Source organism: Xenopus tropicalis, chromosome 8, assembly GCF_000004195.4.
Source record: "Xenopus tropicalis strain Nigerian chromosome 8, UCB_Xtro_10.0, whole genome shotgun sequence".
In the NCBI taxonomy this organism is placed as follows: domain Eukaryota; kingdom Metazoa; phylum Chordata; class Amphibia; order Anura; family Pipidae; genus Xenopus; species Xenopus tropicalis.
The window spans coordinates 70,459,292-70,478,604 of NC_030684.2; the positions used below are offsets into that span (position 1 = coordinate 70,459,292).

Here is a 19,313-nt window from a genome sequence, read left to right on the forward strand (position 1 = left end):
GTTGTAACAATTTATTCATCAAAAAATTAGACTGGCCTGTAATAAAAGCTGATGCTATAGGGCCGAATATGAAATTCTGATGTAAATTTCCCTGGTTTCTGAGCTGCCATGTAATGAGAATCTGAATTAGTTACTATCAGCCTTGTATTGTGATCTTTATATTAACATTTCTATTTAGCCTTATATTATATTTATATTCTATATATACAGTATATTGTGAGTTTTTCCCTAAGCTCAGTAAGTGACAGCAGCACAGAGCATGTGCAAGGAATCAGCAGAAAAGAAGATGGGGAGCAACTGGGGCATCTTTGGAGGTACAGATCTTGGGCTGGTACATAAACCCAGAACAGCAGTATTTCTAGACTACTTCTTTCAGTTGTACTCTTACTAGCAGGAATAAAGTATTAAGATTATAACATGGAGACAGCACAATCTGTATTTTTTAATATTATAGTTAATAGTATGTTACAGTGTACTCACACTGAGTTCTCATATAGCTGCCGCACCACCACCCATGGGACCACAAACAGAACAGGTGCTCCTGAAACATAGCACAATTTATAATTCATAACTTTAGTAACAAAATAAATATAAATAAATATCACAGTTTTTAATAAAGCACATGATTTTGTCACTGTTGGCATTAGCATATCCCACCATCTCCTTATTTTTGTTTTTGGTTATTACTTTTCCATTGTTGTTTATTCTCTTATGTAAGGACAATGGCATATTTGTTTCTTGCATTTAGACACTGCTAAAACACTCAAATCGTTCAAAACTGTATGTCAAACAGTAGGGTAGTAGGATGGACACTGTATTGCCCTAACGTTATCTTTAAATGAAAAGGCAGTGTCAAACTGATGCAACTTTCTTTTTTCTTAAAGGGCACCAATCACAGCAAAATTGGTTCCCCCAACAGAGGTAAGGGTTAATAAACCCACACTCCAGTTGGCGGAAACAATGGTATTTTGTCAAGAAAATTCTCCTAGCAAGTGTTATGCTGGCTTCACAAGGATGGAACTCCCAGTTTGAGTGGTTATTTTGCACAAAATGAGGAGTGTCCCATCTAGCTTATTATGCAAATGTGTGTGACATAAGGTTGTATGGCCCCTCCCCCAATCTTTTGTGAAAGACGTGCATAATGAGCGAGCCAGCATAGCACTCAGTGGGGGCATTTTCTGCCCAAGACAGTATTGAATCCTGGCTGGAGTGTCGGCTCTATTTACCTCCACCCCTGGTAGGGGAAACGGTTTTGCTATGATAGGTGCTCCTACGGCATGAACTGTCTATAAATGTGTACATTAGACATCAAATTAAATATATTTTACTTATACTCTTTATTAAGGATTTACTCTTCTCTCTACCACAAACTTGGTGACAGGGGATAGGGGGTCTAAAAATTAAATGTAACATATTACAAAAATGTCTATAAATATGATTATCATAGAATCTGCATCAACTTGATTAACCTCACAGAAGTAATGCATGTTGATATTACATGGTATAGAGAGACACATGAATTTATCATATTGTTTTTACACAGAGAAGGACACTCACCCCAGCCCAGGAGCATGTAACGGGGCAGCACAGATTCTTCCGAGAATGACAAGACAACAAGCAGGTTGTGTAAATACAAGCCTTCCACCAGCAGCCAGTAATAATTAGCAGCTACACAATACTGTGTGATAGACTGAGCCACACGGCAACCAACTAGGGTCTAAGAACAAATAAAGGCACATTACTAATAAGGGATACAAAGGCAGACACAAAAATACCAAATCACATTAAGTATTCTGTAATCCTCCTTACTCTGTTTCTCAGTAAATTGGTGGGATCTCCTTCTCCTTGTATCATGTTATGATGTAGTGGTAGAAGTGCATCTCGTGTCAGCAGGGACACCCCACGAAGAATGAATGACACAAAAAGGTTACAGTGGATCAGGTTCCGTGTACAGCGCAAACGCCTATAATTGTGTTAAAAAAAGGTAACACAATTAATAACAATGTGCCACAGAGGTGCATATACATATTTACCTTATAATAAGATGACTAAGGACTCTTTAAACTTCTTTGTGTAATAATATTAATTATTCATTTTAATATGGCCTTATGAACGTGTGGCCAGTGCCATTGTAATAAATGGACAAAAGGGCCATTAGCCCAGGGCCCACCAGGACAAGGGGAAGGGGCAACCATCAGAGTTTTGTTAGCAAAACATTTTGCAGTTAGCATCCCATAGAAATGGCAACTGATTTTAATAAACTGCAAGAGATCTACCAAAAAAAAAGGTGGTATCTTTAGTGGAGATTTTTTTTTATTATGGGTGTCCCAAGTAGAGTTGGGTGAGCTTTTGTTTGTTTGCTTTCCAGGAATGAGCACAAAGTGAGAAGATCTCTGGGTCACTAATTTTATTCCCTGCCTTTTTGTTTTACGTTAACCAGCTTCAGCATAGTACCACCACCAGTTTCTTGAGGCAGCCGTGGGGTCCCATAAATGAGATCTTAGCCCTGGGCTCACTGGTAAAAGTCTCCTTGGATGTAGGATTTGTTGTTCTACTACACAGAACAAATATGGAAGCAATAATATAGATGTGGTCTAGCATCAGGCCAATAGTTTACACATGGCCAAAACATTTGCAGAATAGGCAAATAAATTAACTAGGTTTAAATCAGAGCTAAAGTGGCCATACAGTGGATGATCCTTCAGTGTATGTCACCAAACTGACGAAATCTGGGCATTTTTGGCCAGCTTCAGTGTAGCAGGATTTTTTTTTAATGTTAAAAGGAATTCAGTGGGAGCAGTTCATTTGAATTACAACAGGGCTCATTTAAGACCTCAAGTACATAGTGCAATTTTGGATGCATGCTGCACTTTTTTTTACCCACAATGCAGTATTTTTTTCCCAATTCGACAATGAAGATTAGTTTAAAATTATGTATAATGTAATTTATATTTATTTACACTGTTCCACTAAGAGGTGCAAGCTAGGATCTTAAATTCTTTATTGTGATGCAAGGTGTAGAGCTTGGGCAGGAGCAAGGGAGCCTGGTACTCATTCTTGCCTTGTGAGTGATGGGTAATGTAGTGGCATGGCAAGCGATGCCTTTCTCCCCTTGCAATACATATATTATGCAGCACTGGCAAAAATTGGTGCAGCCCTTTATTTGTCATGAAAAGTGCAAAAAACATGGGACTTTGCACCTGGCCCCACTCTTATAAATGAGCCCTATTGTCTTGGTTAGAGCAGTGTATGTGGGAGTTTTTCATAGCCCAACGGGAGATGTAAATTTTGGGGAGGCCCCTCTCCCCCTTTGCTCACAACAAGGTTGCAGATATAAGAAAATATTGCTGTATTAGCTAATAAGTTATATTCAAGAATATATAGGACAGCAAATATTTATTAACCCCATATATTGCCCTAACTAACCTTTAAACTGGGCTTATGGTAGAGCAAAAAAGCAGTGTCCAAAAATCTCAGCTTTCCTGTACTTCAGGCTAAACCCCACTGTTACTACTCTGGGCCCCAATGAGGGATGCACTAGCCTAACAATTGAAGAACCACTTTCTTAACAACATAGCAACCAAGAAAATGTTATCACTACTTTTAGTCTAAGAATAAAACCTGCTAAGAAAAAAATATAAATACAAGTGGTGTCCATGTGGTCCATGTTTTATAGCCCTTAGATGGAATAATACTGCATCCAGAATCACAGTTCTTGTACAGGGCAATGATGTCCTGTGTAGAACAGATAGAGCAGATATCTGATGGGAAAATTGTACAGTTACACATTATGAATTCTGCCTGTTATAATTGCCACCATCGTCACTGCTGTTTGAGAGAAAGTTCTAAATGGGCTGTAACAATAAACTAGTGCAGAAGTGAATGTGATCCTGAAAAGGGATGTGACAAAGCCCAGTTCTAAAGGCCAAATAATTATGTTTTGACACAGACCTGAGTTGTGTGAGAATAAACACAGCTACAATGAGTGCAGCCAAGGAGATCCCATATCCCACGCTATACATCACACGTAGCTTGGACAAGATCCAAGGCTCATGCTGAAAGAGCAGAACAACAACATTTATCATCAATGAGCATGTTTCATTGTGAATCAGCAGCACTTATAACTAGAAAAAAAGCTGCTCAACAAAAGTCACTGTTTTACAAATCAATGAAATATATTAAAAATAACCAGAGGCCATTTACTTTACACAAAAACATTTAGGCTTCTATCAAAACCAACTCAGTCTTTTTTCCAACAAAGCAAAACTTTTTTTTCCAGAATTCTGGCATCATTGTGGGTGCAAACAGGTGATTCCCTTGATACAATTGCGCTGTGCCTACTGCAATTACATCCAATGCACCAAAATAGATTCATCTGCGAGTGCGCTTAGTCGAAAATCAGGTGCAATTGCGCAAATATTTTTGAAGTCTGCCTGCATCATTTGCTTTTTAAAAAAGATAAATGTAAAATTGATGAGAGTGTTATTCTAAGCACTTTTGCAATTTGCATTCTTTTTTTCAGGATTTAAAGAGGAATCTGTACTGTTAATATAAATTAATTTTGGTAAAACAATGCCACCTGCTGGTCAGTTTCCAAGCATGAACTAGTCGAGGAATTGTCAGGAGAAAGAAAGAGGGCTGGTCTGATGTTCTTCTGGTTAGGAAAAACATTAGAAACCCCAGATAGTTTTTCCTCACATATTTCTTACCAGGAGAACTCCAGACCAGCCCTCTTTTTTCCTCCTGACAATTTCTCAACTAGTTCATGGTCAGATATGGACCAGCAAGTGGCACTGTTGTAACAAAATTCATTCAAATTAACAGTACACATTCCCCTTAAAGGGCACCTATCACTCTAAATTTGGTTGCCAAACCAGAGGTGCAGGCTAATAAAGCCCGAACTTCAGTTGCGGGAAACAATAGTTTCTTTTTTCAAAAAACAGTCCCCGCTGGTGCTAGGCCGCCCGCACCGGGAGGCAGCTCTGGCATGGATGGCCTTGTTACTTAGCATGCACATAATAAGCTTTGGGTATTGATGTAGCCATAATTCTAGCCACCAGATTAATTTTTCACCTTCATTCTCCAGTTCATTTTTTCTAATTTATTTTTTGCATTTTTTCCAATTTTTTGTGAGTGTCAGTAAATGACTGTGCACTTGGCTACACCATATAACCCACTGACCCAACAACAGTTAGGCTTTTGACTTTTGACATCCCTTGCACTTGCAAACTGCTTGTTTTCACTCTATCATTTGACCCTTTCAGTCTGCCCATCTAGTTTGCATTTGAGTTTGGACAATGATATTCCTCTATATGGCCCTTACTTAGTTTCATTTGTTTTCTGCATCCTTCAATATTCTTATCCTTGTTGCATAAGGATGAGACAATCTGGTATAGCCTATACAGCACACAAAAAGGAAATATACCAATATACCATAGCTACATATAAAAGTGTCTTGCTCTTGCCTTCCTATGATATTGGCAAAAAAAATAAACTGCAACACTACATGTTCACTTACCATGGCAGTCAAATATTTAAAAGTTTGTATATATCTTTATAAGTTGTTCCACAAGAAATATTAAAACTTATTTGTAACAGTGTCTAAAGGACAGCTGTGTTCTCAGTACCTGTACTAACCACACTCAGGCAGTTGCAATTGCCACTGTGCCACAAAGATGTCTGATTCTATTAAAAAGAATCCACAACACTTGTGTCAGTAATACATACTTAAAGCTGTTCATGCTAAAGCTGGTTCTACAAAATAATGAATTATGGGGACAGAATTCTTATACAAACAGCATACCAGTTTTTCCTTTTGTAATTTGTTATTTAACACAGAGGCAAGGTGTATAACTGTGTAACAGTTAATAGGGTGGTCCCCCAAATACTCATCGCTTCTTGGTGGAGTTCTTTGAAACCAAATCTTCAGTATAGTAGAAACTGTGTGATCGTGTGCTGCCTCCTCATAAGAACAACCCTCCCTTTTTAGATGGGTCTCAGATGTGTGTAATCATGTTGATGGAAGCGCATGGAATTAGAGAAAAACAAAAGCAAAACTAGTGCAATACGTACAAAACTTTCTTTGTGACTAAAACGCTAAAAGATTTTTAGCGTTCTAATTTGGTGCAAAATGTGCAAATATATTAAGTGAATCAAACAATCAAAAGTGCTTATACATCAGCCCAATGCAGTGTATCACACCCACACGATGTGTCCAAAGTTTGCACCAAATTAGAACGCTAAAAATCTTTTAGCGTTTTAGTCACAAAGAAAGTTTTGTACGTATTGCACTAGTTTTGCTTTTGTTTTTCTCTAATTCCATGCACTTCCATCAACACGATTACACACAGGGTGTATAACTGCATGTAAAATGGGTGGTAATGCCAGTTTATTAATTGCCTTCTAAAGGCCTCATCTTGGTAGGTGGTGTTCTTATTATAGATAATATAATAAATAATTATAGATAATATAATAAATAATTATGTATAATATAATATAGAAGTGCAACTCTTACTGGCGATTGCTCTGGTTCATGGGTCTCACACTGAGAGTGGTCACGCCATGTACTGTTTGAGTCATCTCGCACCCACTGACCATCTGCATCACAACGACGAAATACAAAGCCTTCCTTTACTAAGGATGAAAAAAAGGTCAGGTGTACAGAATGAAGAGGAATCAGGGCAGGAGGCGGGGAGGTTGAAATCATATTGGAAGACAAGAGACTTGTGAATATTATGAATATATTAATTATTTACTCTCTAATATACTTAGACTAGGAATAAAGTTGTGAGAAAATTAGCAGTTGTAGAAGTAGTAGTAATTACTACATGTACCTGGCTATGTTTAATGTCTTTGTTTACTTTGGGAGAACACAATGCCCTTACTCTACATGTACTTACCTTTTGCATGCCATGGTAAGTAGAAAGGACACGGTTCTCCTGTTGTCGTATTTGCAGGGGTATCTCCCCAGCATGCATAATAGTCAAATGTACGATTGCAGAAAACACCTAAAACATGAGGCCAAAAGTTGCAGTCAATTATTACTGTTTATACACGAATGATGCTTCTTTATTGGATGTTTATGTAAATTGCTAAGGGACCCAAATACTAATACATAATGACTGCCATATCTAGCTTGTAGTGTAGATGTAACCCTATATGTGTGTATGTTAGCATTTAAAGTAGCATCGCATGACTCATTTTGTTGCCACTGCATTTCCAGAAAAATGCTTTTGTTACATGTCATGAATCATAAACCACCGATAACAGAAAAATAGCATTTATTTTACCACCTATATTATTGCTCTCAGCACTCTTTCCCAACCCAAGACACACAGGATCACTGTTTTTCAGACTGCTTTGTTTCAAGCCCTCTTTAAGTTCCAATAATTGTTCAGGGAGGGCCCCCTTAGCACTTAACAAGGTTTCAGATAAAAAAAAATCCTGAATTTGATTCAATACTATCTAGTAATGAGTGCTCACCCCAAAGGTCTCAATAACTGATCTTTAAGCTGGGCATCTAGGAAACCAACTAGTCACTCTCCCCAAATTGTGAGACTGACAGCATTTTACACTTTACCATTGAAAGTAAATAGGTGAAATGTGATTGACTGTTGGTGGCTCCACCCACTTTTTTCTAACTTTGAATGGCAAATACCCAGGGACTAACTTTGGAAAGTTTACCAACCCTGGAATTAATATTTAAATAATGGCATCAGTTTAAATATAAACCAATGACATTTAGAAATGGATTGGCTCTGCCCACTTGTTCTAACCCTGAATATGTAGTCAGCCAGTGTCTGATTGTTTAACGCTTGGGAACCCTGACATAAATAATGTGAGAAAGGCAGACTTTTAAATTTAAACCAAAAAAAAATCAATAGGTCAAGTCTGATTGGCTGATGGTGGCTCCACCCACTTTTTCTAACTGTGAACTGCAGTTACCTGGTGACTAGCTTGCAAAGTTTGGGACCTTAGTATTAATATTTAAAGAATGGCAGCAGTTTATATTTAAACATATGAAGTCTATGCAATCTGATTGGCTGTTGTTGGCCCCACCCACTTCTCTAAACTTAGAACATAGTCACCCAATGACAAACTGTCCAAAGTTTGGGGACTCTGGCATTAAACATGTGAGAATGGCGGAAATTTAAATTTCCCCACTGAAAACAATGAAAGAAATGTAATTGGCATTTGGCTGCCCCGCCCACTTTTTCTAACCTTGAGTATGAAGTCACCCAGTGACTGTGCAAAGTTTTGGAACCCTGGTATCAAACCAATAAAATTCAATAGGTGAAATATGATTGCCTGTTAATGGCTCCGCCCACTTTTTCAAAACTAAAACTGCAGTCCCCTAGTGACCAACTGTGAAAAGTTTGGGGACCCTGGTGTTAATACTGTGAGAATGGCAGCAGGTTGAATTTCCCCATTGAAAGTCAATAGGTAAAATCTGATTGGCTGTTGGTGTCTCCACCCAATTAAAAAAAAAAAAAAAACTTGAATACGTAATCACCCAGTGACTGACATTTTCATTCAGGCTGACCCCATGACTATGTGATTCAAGTTTGGGGAGTGTAGCCTCAAAGCTGTAAGTTTGGCAGCAGTTTAAATTTCCCCATAAAAGTCAATGGGTGAAATTTGATTGGCTGTTGTTGGCTCCTCCCACTTTGGGGGTCATCCAACAAATGTCGCTGTTTCATTCAGTGTGACCCCATGATTATGTTATTCAAGTTTGGGGGGTGTAGCTGCAAAGCTGTAAGAGTGGCAGCAGTTGAAAACCTTCCCTGTCAAAGTCAATGGAAAAAAGGGGCGTTCGGAGGGGCGCCACAAAAAGACGGGGGGCGGGATCGCTTAGAAAAGCACAAGCAACCTGCTCCACTATAGGGCAAAGAAGTGTGGAGAGTTTGTGTGTTGTACCCCTAAAACTGCATTTAGAATATGGGGGGTGCTAAGAAGAAGAAGAAAAAGTAGAAGAATAAGCCGAAGTCGAAGAAGAGTATGTTGGGTTTTTCAACCCAACATAATTTTATGAGAACAGACTACAGTAAAAAGCTCTGTTATCTGTTATCTTTTTCAGAGAGATCTTTACCTCCTTGCCCATTGGGTTGGGATGCCCATATCTGACAAATTGTCAGGCCTAGTTGTGTGTCTTATGTGTTTGACTGCTAAGGACCATTCTAATATGGAACTGTTTTGTGGTTTTGCTGTCTGCATATCATATAGTGCTTATAGTTATCATACCACTCAGTGGGGGCTCAGTCCTCATCCTCTCATTGCATTCATCCCGGTATTTCTCCCAGTCTTGCTTTGTGTCCTCTACTGTGTGGGTGCAACACTCCTATTATTATACAATATAGAAACATTAGGAGTGTTTAAACTAATAATAATTGCAGCATATACAGATAATCATCAAACATTACAGTAACGGAGATGTTATCTACTCTGCAGTGTTGGACTGGCCTGCTGTTCCGGGATTTTCTCTGGTGGGTTCCAGTCAGGGTGGGTCCTTTTCCCTTTCTGGAACACAGAGCATGAACCTATTACTACCTATTCTATATTGTGCTTGTTTTTTCATTTATTCCCAGCAGTGAGAAAGATAAGAAAGAGTTAATATAGGACTCCGCTGGGGTCAGAGAGAGCCAATTTTAAAGGAGAAGGAAAGGCTAATAAAGAGTTAATCTCAAGCTGCAGGCATACCTTCAGTTCTCTCAATAGTGCCCTTAAGTCTCCCCATATTTCACCTGTTTAGATGATCAGAAGCCAAACAGGAAGAAAAAATGCTGAGCTGTGTAAAGAAAGTTCCCATAATGCCTCACTCCTGCTAACATGCTCAGTTAGTTAGACTATGAGTCTGATTCCTGCTGATTGGCCCAGATCCACATTCCTAAGGGGGGGGGGAGTAAGTTCTTAGCATTCTTGAGGGAGGGGGGAGCAGGAAAGGGGAGAGAGCAGAGAGCTGCGTGTCTCTGGCACATGAATTACAGACACAACAAATCTTTTGACAGAGAAGTCAGTGCAGCATTTCTGTGAGTGCTTATGGCTGTATTTACATAGACCTTTCTGATAAAGCTTACTTAGTTTTTGCCTTTCTTTCTCCATTAAATAAGCAGGAGAATTCCAGGAGGCTATTATTTACACAGCACTGGCAGGGAGAATATGCTGAGTAAATGGGAGAGCAATAGACTTCTAAAGACAACTATACAATCTAGCCTGTAAACAACATGGGAATAGAGAGATTTGGGCAGCAATTTCTGTCTGTGCTATGCAGTCTGTGTGTATGCACTGCATTGCCTCTGCTCTCACACAGCTAAAGTATTGCTAGCAAATGGAGCACAATGCAACAAATAGGACACACACAAAGCCGCCATACTTGTTGCTTTTTTATATCTCTATGAATAAAATGTTTTTTTTTAGCGAACTGACATTTTGAATAGGCAAATTGTGTTAATAAAACAGTGGAGCTCATACATCAACACTGGGCAAGTTTGCACCAGGGCAGTAAACCATGACAACCATCCGTATTTTAACTTTCATGATTTGACCTGTGGCTGGCTTGAAATTGCTAACTACTGACTGGTTGCTATTACTGCCAAGCGCAAATTTTAAATATTATTAATATTTAATATTATTAAGCATTTAAATGAACAATAAAGACTAGACTAAAACTAGGATACAACATATCCTTTGCACATTAGAACAAACATTACCTCATTAAAACTGGACATATTAACACTACATTCCGCGTGGCTAATTAACAATTAATTACTACTCATACTGCAGACTGCACTGCGGTAACCCTAACCAGATTACAACCCAATGCATTCTCTTACTATACACTGTTTTTTTTTTAATGCCCCAAAATTGCTTTCATCTTTCTTCCCATTTTCCTGTCTTGTTATATCAAACAACATGCTATGTAATTCTGGAAGGGAATAAACATCTATGTGAACCTTTGTTAAAAATCAGCAAAATAATAAGACTGTTCTTTTTTTTTTTATTGTAAAGCACTAACTAATGATTACTTTCAATTTCACTGGTTTGCACAAAATATGCTCAGCACAAGCCCTATATATTGAACATTGATGTATTGAGAACAAAAGCTTAATGTGCATTATTTTCAGAAACACAATCGTTATTACTGGGAACTTGACACTTTGTTACTTTTTTTATATATACATTTCCAGACCTCTCCCTAAACACCTTTTTTCTTCTAGTTTTATTTTGCTTGCTTGTTGCCCACAGCCGGTGGGTGGGAACAATGGGAGAGATTTAGTGACTTCCCAAAAATAAAAGGCTTGGAATAGTGCTGGGCAATACACAGAAACACGGAGGGCCAATTGCATTTTACTGTTCTGAAAGTAGACTGTTAAGATGAGATCTGCTTGTTTAAAACCATGTCCTTTAAATGTGAAGTAAAGATATATTAAAGAAATTTGTCAACCTTCAGACATTCAGCAACCTACAGTATATCTGCAGGCCTTTAGATTAGTCTATCCATAGTATCACATGCTTAAATCTTACTCCTGGTTCTCCAAGGTAGCTGAGCTCCATGGTCTCTAAAGATGGTGACAGGGGTGGTAGACCTGCATGCCATCAGTGACCATTTTAACCCTCTGCCCCTTACCAGCACAGGGGGAAAAAGTTAAAAATACAATTTGGAACCAAAACTCAAATCAAGCACAGTTAATGTGAGTACATAGGGATCCTGTACATTTTATCACAACACTATGCATAGCCTTCCAATATCCTCTGTGTATCAAAAAGCCCTGTTAGTGATGTCATGCAAGGAACATGTTCAGCAGCCTAATATGCACTGGGTTCAACTCCAATGCATGTAGCCAATTGCAATGACACAGAATAATGGACAAATGTGTGTTTAGCTATTATATGCCCTTAAATAAGCCTTTGCACTTGCATACAAATCTGCCTGAAGAACAGAGTTCACTGAAGGTAATAAAGGGTGATCTTATAGAAAGACCATTATTGTATGTAGAGCAAATGAGGCACTTCTGTTCGTGGAACGATGCTGAACGGCCCACTGCAAGAACCATACCTATGCTGTTTATTTTCATTTTAAAAGGTGATTAGAAACATTTTGGTCTGTGCAGTTAAATAGCAGGTGGGGGTTGACACTGTTGACTGCAAAAATCAACAATGTAGTGACAAACATGCAGCAAATTAATCATATACTGAATAGTATAACATTAGGTAGACCGAGAAGGATTTGCAAGGTAATCTACTGTAGAATATTTATAATGATCAACTGACACTTTCAACAGCAACAAATTAAAGAGTATGAACAAAAAACCTAATAAAATGCAAACATGCTTCCTTGGTCTTTTTCTATAAATTCCAATAAATCTTTAACTTATGTTATGCTTGGATGACTTTTATGGCTTTGTAAGCTTTCTGATCCTGCTTGTCTTTAAGAAATGTAATTTATTTGCTATTCTTTTCAAAATCTATACCTACTCTCTGTAAAGGTTTTTCACATTTCTGAGAAAACATAAAATTAAATGCAGTGGAAATGTGCTTGTTAAAAAACACAGTGTGAATTGCATGAAATGTTGTAAAGTTACTGAATTAACATGGTCCTCTTATAGTTATTGTTGCTACTGTTAAAAACTTTGAAAAATATTTTACAGCTGTTTCAAGTGACCTTAGTGCTGAGCTTTTCAGCTTCATGAAAGCAAGACCAGATAGTCCTAAAGAGACCACCAGATATGAAGGGCAGTATATCAAGCCTAATTTATTTGAAAGAGAACAGCATCTGCATCAATGATTCAAAACAAACAAACAAAAACACCTAAACCAGGAAGTAAAAGTACAATTTTAAAGGAAAAAGAGTCTTGTTTACAATGAATCAAAATGTTATGTTTACAGTTGCAGTTGAGGAGCTTATGTGAGGAGATAGCCACATGAGAAGTTAAAGCATTGGGAATTAAAACATTAAAGGGATTGTGTATGGGTGTTGTGAGTTATGAGGAAAATATTTCATTTTGCAGAAGGACAGTGATACTAAATATACATCAAATTTATGCTCTCCCCTATTAGGAGCAAGAAGTATTAGCTTGTATAGCTTTCCTTCCCCAGGCACCAGACCTCAGTATCGTCTTTAAGAACATGTGAATCCTAGCCAAATGACTTGGGACCCAGAGTGAATATAGATAGAAATATTTTAAAAACCACAGCACTCATGGGACTTAAAAACAAGACAAAAAGATCTGACTTCTTATTCTGTTATTACTATTATTATCTTTAATTATTTTCCATTCTTTGTGTGTTTTGATGTTTTGTCAAAACAAACGAGGCAATGTAAATTGATTATAATAGTGTTGGTAAATAGGTCTAGAACTGGCTGGTTTGTAAATGAATAAACAAATGCGTTACTCTCCCTCCCTCAGCTTAGTAAATGTGTGCAAGGCAGAATTCCCATAGGATTTGTAATAATTGCTCTGCCTGTAGCTGACATAAAGTGACAAGTGCATATTTGCAGTCTAAACCAAAGTAATGAGCACATATTTATTCAACTGCACAAATCTGAGGTTATTCTCCATATTTAATATATATTATATATTCTTGGTATGATAAAAAGGAAAACATAAAACACATGAGGTTCAGATTTTTTATTTTTTATTTTTAAGGACTTTGCCACAGGTAATGCCTGTCTCCGCACAACACATACTTTTCACAACTATGAGGGTGAACAGCTCATGATTTATTTTATCACTTTGTGAAAAGATACTTACACATTCATTTGCTGCGCGTAGTTTAAAATAGAGCCAGAAACATTTACTGTCTGCATTTGGTCATTTAATCATAAATTATATGCAGTATGCTGGACTGTTATCATTACACTGTGTGACTGGTCTCTGTAATGATTTCTGGCTGTTTGTAGCAAATAGCATATCTAATGGGAAATACATGCTATGTCCTTTTGCCATCTCTCCGTGGCACATATACAGCTATTATGCACCGCCAATAGCATTTCTATACACATGCAGTATGTCAGCACACATTGTTACACTGTGAATTTAGCTCCACCAGGAAAGCTAAAGACTGTCAGTTGCTGTTCTGACACAACAAAAAGTGATTGAGTGAGGATGGTACACAAATTGCACATATTATAACAATTCCTCCAGAGCAATATCATGTATTGTAGTGGGCCATTTTTATGGAGAAGCAAGTCTCGTGCAGCTATGAGAACCCTGGAGCTACTACCAGGTCCAAGGTGCTGGTATCTCCAGGGTTTCCCTGCATCAGTGGGCACACCATTTATTAGCAGAGGCAGGATGGATGCATTGGCAAACATGCAGAAGTGCAGGAATGTGTTTGGACATTAATATCTGCTCTCCATTATGTCTATTTTAGAGGACCCACACTTGCAGGTGCCATTCTTGTTTTTCACACCACACTATGCAAGTCTTGATATTAATATGTAAAATTGGTAAGGCTCTTTACTGCCAGTAGTGTTAAATATAGGCCCGTGCTTCCGTAAAGTGATCTGGCAGTGTTTAAAACTGATTTCGGCAAACAGACCTTAGAATGCCCTGCAGCAGAGGTCATCACACTTTATTACCTGTGAGCCACATTCAAATATAAAAGGAATTGGGGTACCAAATATGGTCTGTGATTGGTTATTTGTAGCCCCTATATGGACTGGCAGCCTACAGAAGGCTCTGTTTGGCAGTACATCTGTTTTTTATGCAACAAAAACTTGCCTTCAAGCCAGGAATTTAAAAATAAGCACCTGCTTTGAGGCCACTGGGAACAACATTGAGGGGGTTGGGGAACAACATGTTGCTCGTGAACCATTGGTTGGGGGACACTGCCCAGGATGCTAGGAACAAAACATGCAAATCCTGTTCAAACATGGCAGCTTAGCAATAAAGGCTAGTGTTAGTGCTTTCTACACTGGTGTTTTGTAATAAAACTTTTACAGTTGCGGGCAGTAATGGGCAGTTACAGAGGCTGTGAACCTCTACATTACACAGTGGAACATTATGTACAGATCAGCTGCATTGACTGTACATTGTCTAACTGTGCTAAGAAATCTCTACCCCTACAGAAGCAGTGGAAGATTGCTCCACAGAGTAGACTATGAAAATGGTAATTCATCCAGGTCATGATATATCTAGTATAAGTAAATCTAAAGCAACTGGCCTTGCTAATTAATCATTGAAGACGTTCACTACTCATCTGAGCAGCTTCTTTAGTTCAACTGACTGGTATGGGAAGAGTTACAGTGTGCCACCTCTCTGAAGAGTTACAATGCGCCCTTGTGATTGGATTAGTGGATTAGTGGAGTGAAGAGTTCATATGCTGAGGACTTCAGTTGACCTGAAGAAGCTGCTCGGATAGTGAAACGTCTTCAATGATTACTTAGCAAGTCAAGTTGCTTTAGATTTACTTATACTAGATATGCACAGAGTAGAGTGTAAATTCCCACATAAAGTGGGCTCTGAATATCTTTATAACAGAGCCACCATAGCACAGAAAGGAACACCCATGACTATGGTTACCGGATCATGTAAAAATGAAGGACTCATGTAAAAAAAATCAAGCAGCAGGGCTTCACTGCTAGTATTTTATATAAAGCCTTATGCATAAATGTATGCATTGTATGCAACCCAGAAACCTTAGCTTTGAACCTTTTTTACACCTGTGAGATGGCCCTAATGAGCTTGCACGGTACCCACTATTCATTTAGATTAGTGCCACCAGAGGGAGACCTTTGGCTAGGGATAAAAATATAGGAGGGTTACTCATACTTTTTAAGTTCTAACTGGATAATCTTGTTTTCCCATAGTCCTGTTTGAACCACAGTGACTAGAAATTTAGCACAAAACACTAAAGGGCACATTTACTAATCCACGAATCCAAATGGGAAAAATTCGTATTGGAAACGAACATTTTGCGACTTTTTCGTATTTTTTGCGATTTTTTTCGTCGCCGTTACGACTTTTTTGTAAATTGTCACAGCTTTTTCGTAGCCGTTACGACTTACGCAAATTGTCGAAACTTTTTCGTAGCCGTTACGATTTGCTAGTATATTGTCGCAACTTTTTCGTATTGAGCGCTCGTAAACGGCGGGCAAACCTTTCAGACTTTGCATGATTTTGGAAGCCTCCCATAGGACTCAATGGCACTCTGCAGCTCCAACCTGGCCCTAGGAAAGTCACGATACTGAAGCTTGAATGAATCCGAAACTTTCGTACTTGGAGCGACGGCTACTAAAAAGTCGCGACAATTCGCGCAAGTCGTAATGCTACGAAAAAGTTGCGACAATTTGCGAAAAAGTCGTAACGGCTACGAAAAAGTCGCGACAATTTACAAAAAAAATCGCAAAATACCGATCATTACGAAAAAACGCATTCGGACGCTTTTTGGACGTTTGTGGATTAGTAAATGTGCCCCTAAGGTTCTTATCTACGTAGCAATAAAATATACAAAAACCTGTTTATTGCAAAATGTGTTGGGGAAATGCATACTTGTACAAATGTCTGAAGATGACATTACATTAGTCATTGAAATGATGAGTTAAAGAGTCATGGACAACAAAAACTGGGCACATATTGTTTGTGTGTTACGTCACAACTTTTTGTTGAATTAGAATGGATCATAAAGCTTTGCTCTGAATTCTCAGCTGCCTGCTTTCCAAACTGCATTCTGAGCGGGCAAGGTGGACACTGGCTAGGGAATGACAGGGTCCAAAAGAATCAGCTGCTAAATACAGAGCTACCTTACACACACAGCACTGCACACTTTGTGCCAGATTATTAACCTGAAATGAGATGCAGAATGCAGGCATTGCATAAGTGTTTGGCATCCAATACAATTTGTTATATCTGTCCCTGTCCTGACCTTTAGGAAGAATTTTCAGTTGCATTACAGGTCTTTGACAAACAAAACCATGTCAAGAGGTAAGGCATAAAGGATTTTATTACCTCTAGCTTCATGCAAAAATATACAGTAGTATACTATAGGAGAAATGGCAATGGTTTATTACCTCTGAAGTCACTGGCAGTCTAAAATCAGTTTTATTTGCCATACTCGTTTGCTTTTCCCATATGAAATTTAAATTGCCATCATGTTGTCAGCATCCAGCAATCGCAAAGTAAAATGAATGTCAGACTGGGTTTACTGTATTCATTTTTATTACTATTTAAGTCCTGTATCTTTTAATAATTGTAACTCAAACCACAAGCTTGTTGCTAGGATCAGAGAGCCCAGCAACCAGCAGACATGAAAGGTGCAGAATTACCAGGTTAAGAAATATTTCAAACCCACAAATATTAAAAATTAAAGTAAATTTCACTCTGCCTTTTATAACCACATCTATAAAATACCAAAAATGATTATTAAGGCAAATGTACCCTATAATTAATATGAGTGTTTTCAGATGCTTTACTTTGTACGGGTTGGTTTACGCTATGAATTTTGTGTGTCAGGTTTGGTTGGGTGCCCAATTTTCTGCATAAAGCCACACAGACAAGACTGAATGAAATACAAATCATCCTAAAATACTCAGAATCTTTGTTTAGAGATTTCTGCTTTTGGTTTTAAACAGAAAACTGGAAGTCTAACAAAATCTGATGCAAAATATCAGTTGTGTAAACAAGCCCTAAATGCCAAGCTGCAAAAGGAAATGACAGACTTTTCTGTTAGTGGTATCACGAAAGAGATAAAGGGTCCCTTTTCTTTGCTATTCCATTTCAGAAAACCAAATGGTTTAGCCATATCTGGCTAAATAAAGAAGGCCATGTTAATGAAGTCTATATGAGCAACTAAAGCTACCAGTAATAAAAAGAGGCAGAAATGATTCTGATAGCACACAGGCAGTGTAATTTACAGTGTTACATGGCTTTATACTCATTCTAATGTAAAACTAATAAAATATCATAAATATTCTCTTCTCATAAATAAGCTGATAACATGCACAGTGCTGCCTGATTAAGCCATTTCACACAGAGATCTTACCTCCAAGAGCAGCAGGACGAAAGCAGCCAGGTGACTCCACATCTTGAGGTCTCAGGTCACATCTGAGCAAGATCATAGCAAAGAAAGATAATTAAATAATCAATGCATTTATATGATATCATTAGTGTGTTATATACAGTGATTTACTCTATCACTCAATTCACTAGCATTAGTATGTGGGTGTAGTGAATAGGTGGCAGGTTTTGGGTTCCGCATATGAGCAGTGAAATGCACAGAACAGTTGTGAATAAACAGTGTTTATTAATAATAATAATAATAATAATAGAGTGTAACTTTGTATGTCATTATACCTTCATTTACTACTGTACAGCATCTAATGGTTGTGTTTGTGGGTGTGGCACAAAGTGTGTGGGCAATGAGTGGGGCAAAACAGTTCAAATTGCTTCACTTTTCTCTCCATTGCAAAAAATTACATTAGCTTTTTCACCAGTCGTCAGTGTTTTGTCTTCAAGGTATTTGAACTTACTGGCAACAATTTTTCTCATGCCCAAACGCAAAAAAATATATATATATATTTCTGAATGAGTGCAAGTTTCATTGAGTAAATGTGTCAAGTGCAGCAACAGAAAAAATAGCTTTTGTAGTAAATGTGCATGTGTGAAGGCCGGTAAAGTTAATGATAACAGGTGGCAAATACTTTTAGCAGTTACACTAATAGGGGAAGTGGGCAAAAAGCTTTGGTAAATAGCTGATATTGCACACATTGTGACCAAATGCAAAAAATATATTACATTTTTGTGACTGCTAAAAAAAGATCTGCAATTAAATTCTGGACTTTATTTCACACAGTAAAAACAAGTAAACTTTGATAAACCTGCCCCTAAATGTCACCGTAGCCTAGTAAGTAGCTCCTTGTGGCCGTAAATACACCTCAGATATATTGTTGTACTGTATAAAGTAAGAGCTTTTATTGAAAAGTTACATTTTCAGAACTCATATACAGTTTTTACTCAGGTGTGCAGTTTAAAGATAGTAACAAATACTCAGTAATGCTCATAATAGAGCTGGGAGCTGTTAGTGATTTCTCCTTCTTTATCGACTGTTTAATGTTTAACTGTACTTTTCTAAATATATTTTGACAATACAGTACAGGTAGTTTAATTCAGTCACTGACACAGTAAAAGGTCCCAGTAAACGACTCCAACTTTGCACCTGCTTCCCCCCACTAAAACTGTCTAAAGGTGTCCATACAAGTAGCAATTCTGATCATTCGTTTCCCCCACTGAAATTCAGGGCTGAATCATCAGATGTGGAGGTAGAAACAATAGGAATTCTACCTCCACCTGCTGATTCAGCCCTGAATGCAGATTTTG

General features: G+C 38.0%; 1 protein-coding gene across 2 annotated transcripts in view; it reads right to left on the reverse strand.

The window, feature by feature from the left end:
* gipr (gastric inhibitory polypeptide receptor) overlaps positions 1 to 19,313 on the reverse strand; it is a 41,412-nt gene that overhangs the window by 8,309 nt on the left and 13,790 nt on the right. For both annotated transcript variants that reach the window (XM_002932633.4, XM_031891104.1), the window contains exons 2-9: positions 17,980 to 18,041; positions 9,241 to 9,337; positions 6,900 to 7,007; positions 6,515 to 6,633; positions 3,952 to 4,055; positions 1,810 to 1,963; positions 1,558 to 1,717; positions 481 to 541 (exon numbers count right to left, since the gene is read on the reverse strand). In XM_002932633.4, coding sequence (XP_002932679.2) covers positions 481 to 541; positions 1,558 to 1,717; positions 1,810 to 1,963; positions 3,952 to 4,055; positions 6,515 to 6,633; positions 6,900 to 7,007; positions 9,241 to 9,337; positions 17,980 to 18,021 — 845 coding nt within the window. In that variant the 5' untranslated portion in view covers positions 18,022 to 18,041. The remainder of the gene's footprint in view (positions 1 to 480; positions 542 to 1,557; positions 1,718 to 1,809; positions 1,964 to 3,951; positions 4,056 to 6,514; positions 6,634 to 6,899; positions 7,008 to 9,240; positions 9,338 to 17,979; positions 18,042 to 19,313) is intronic.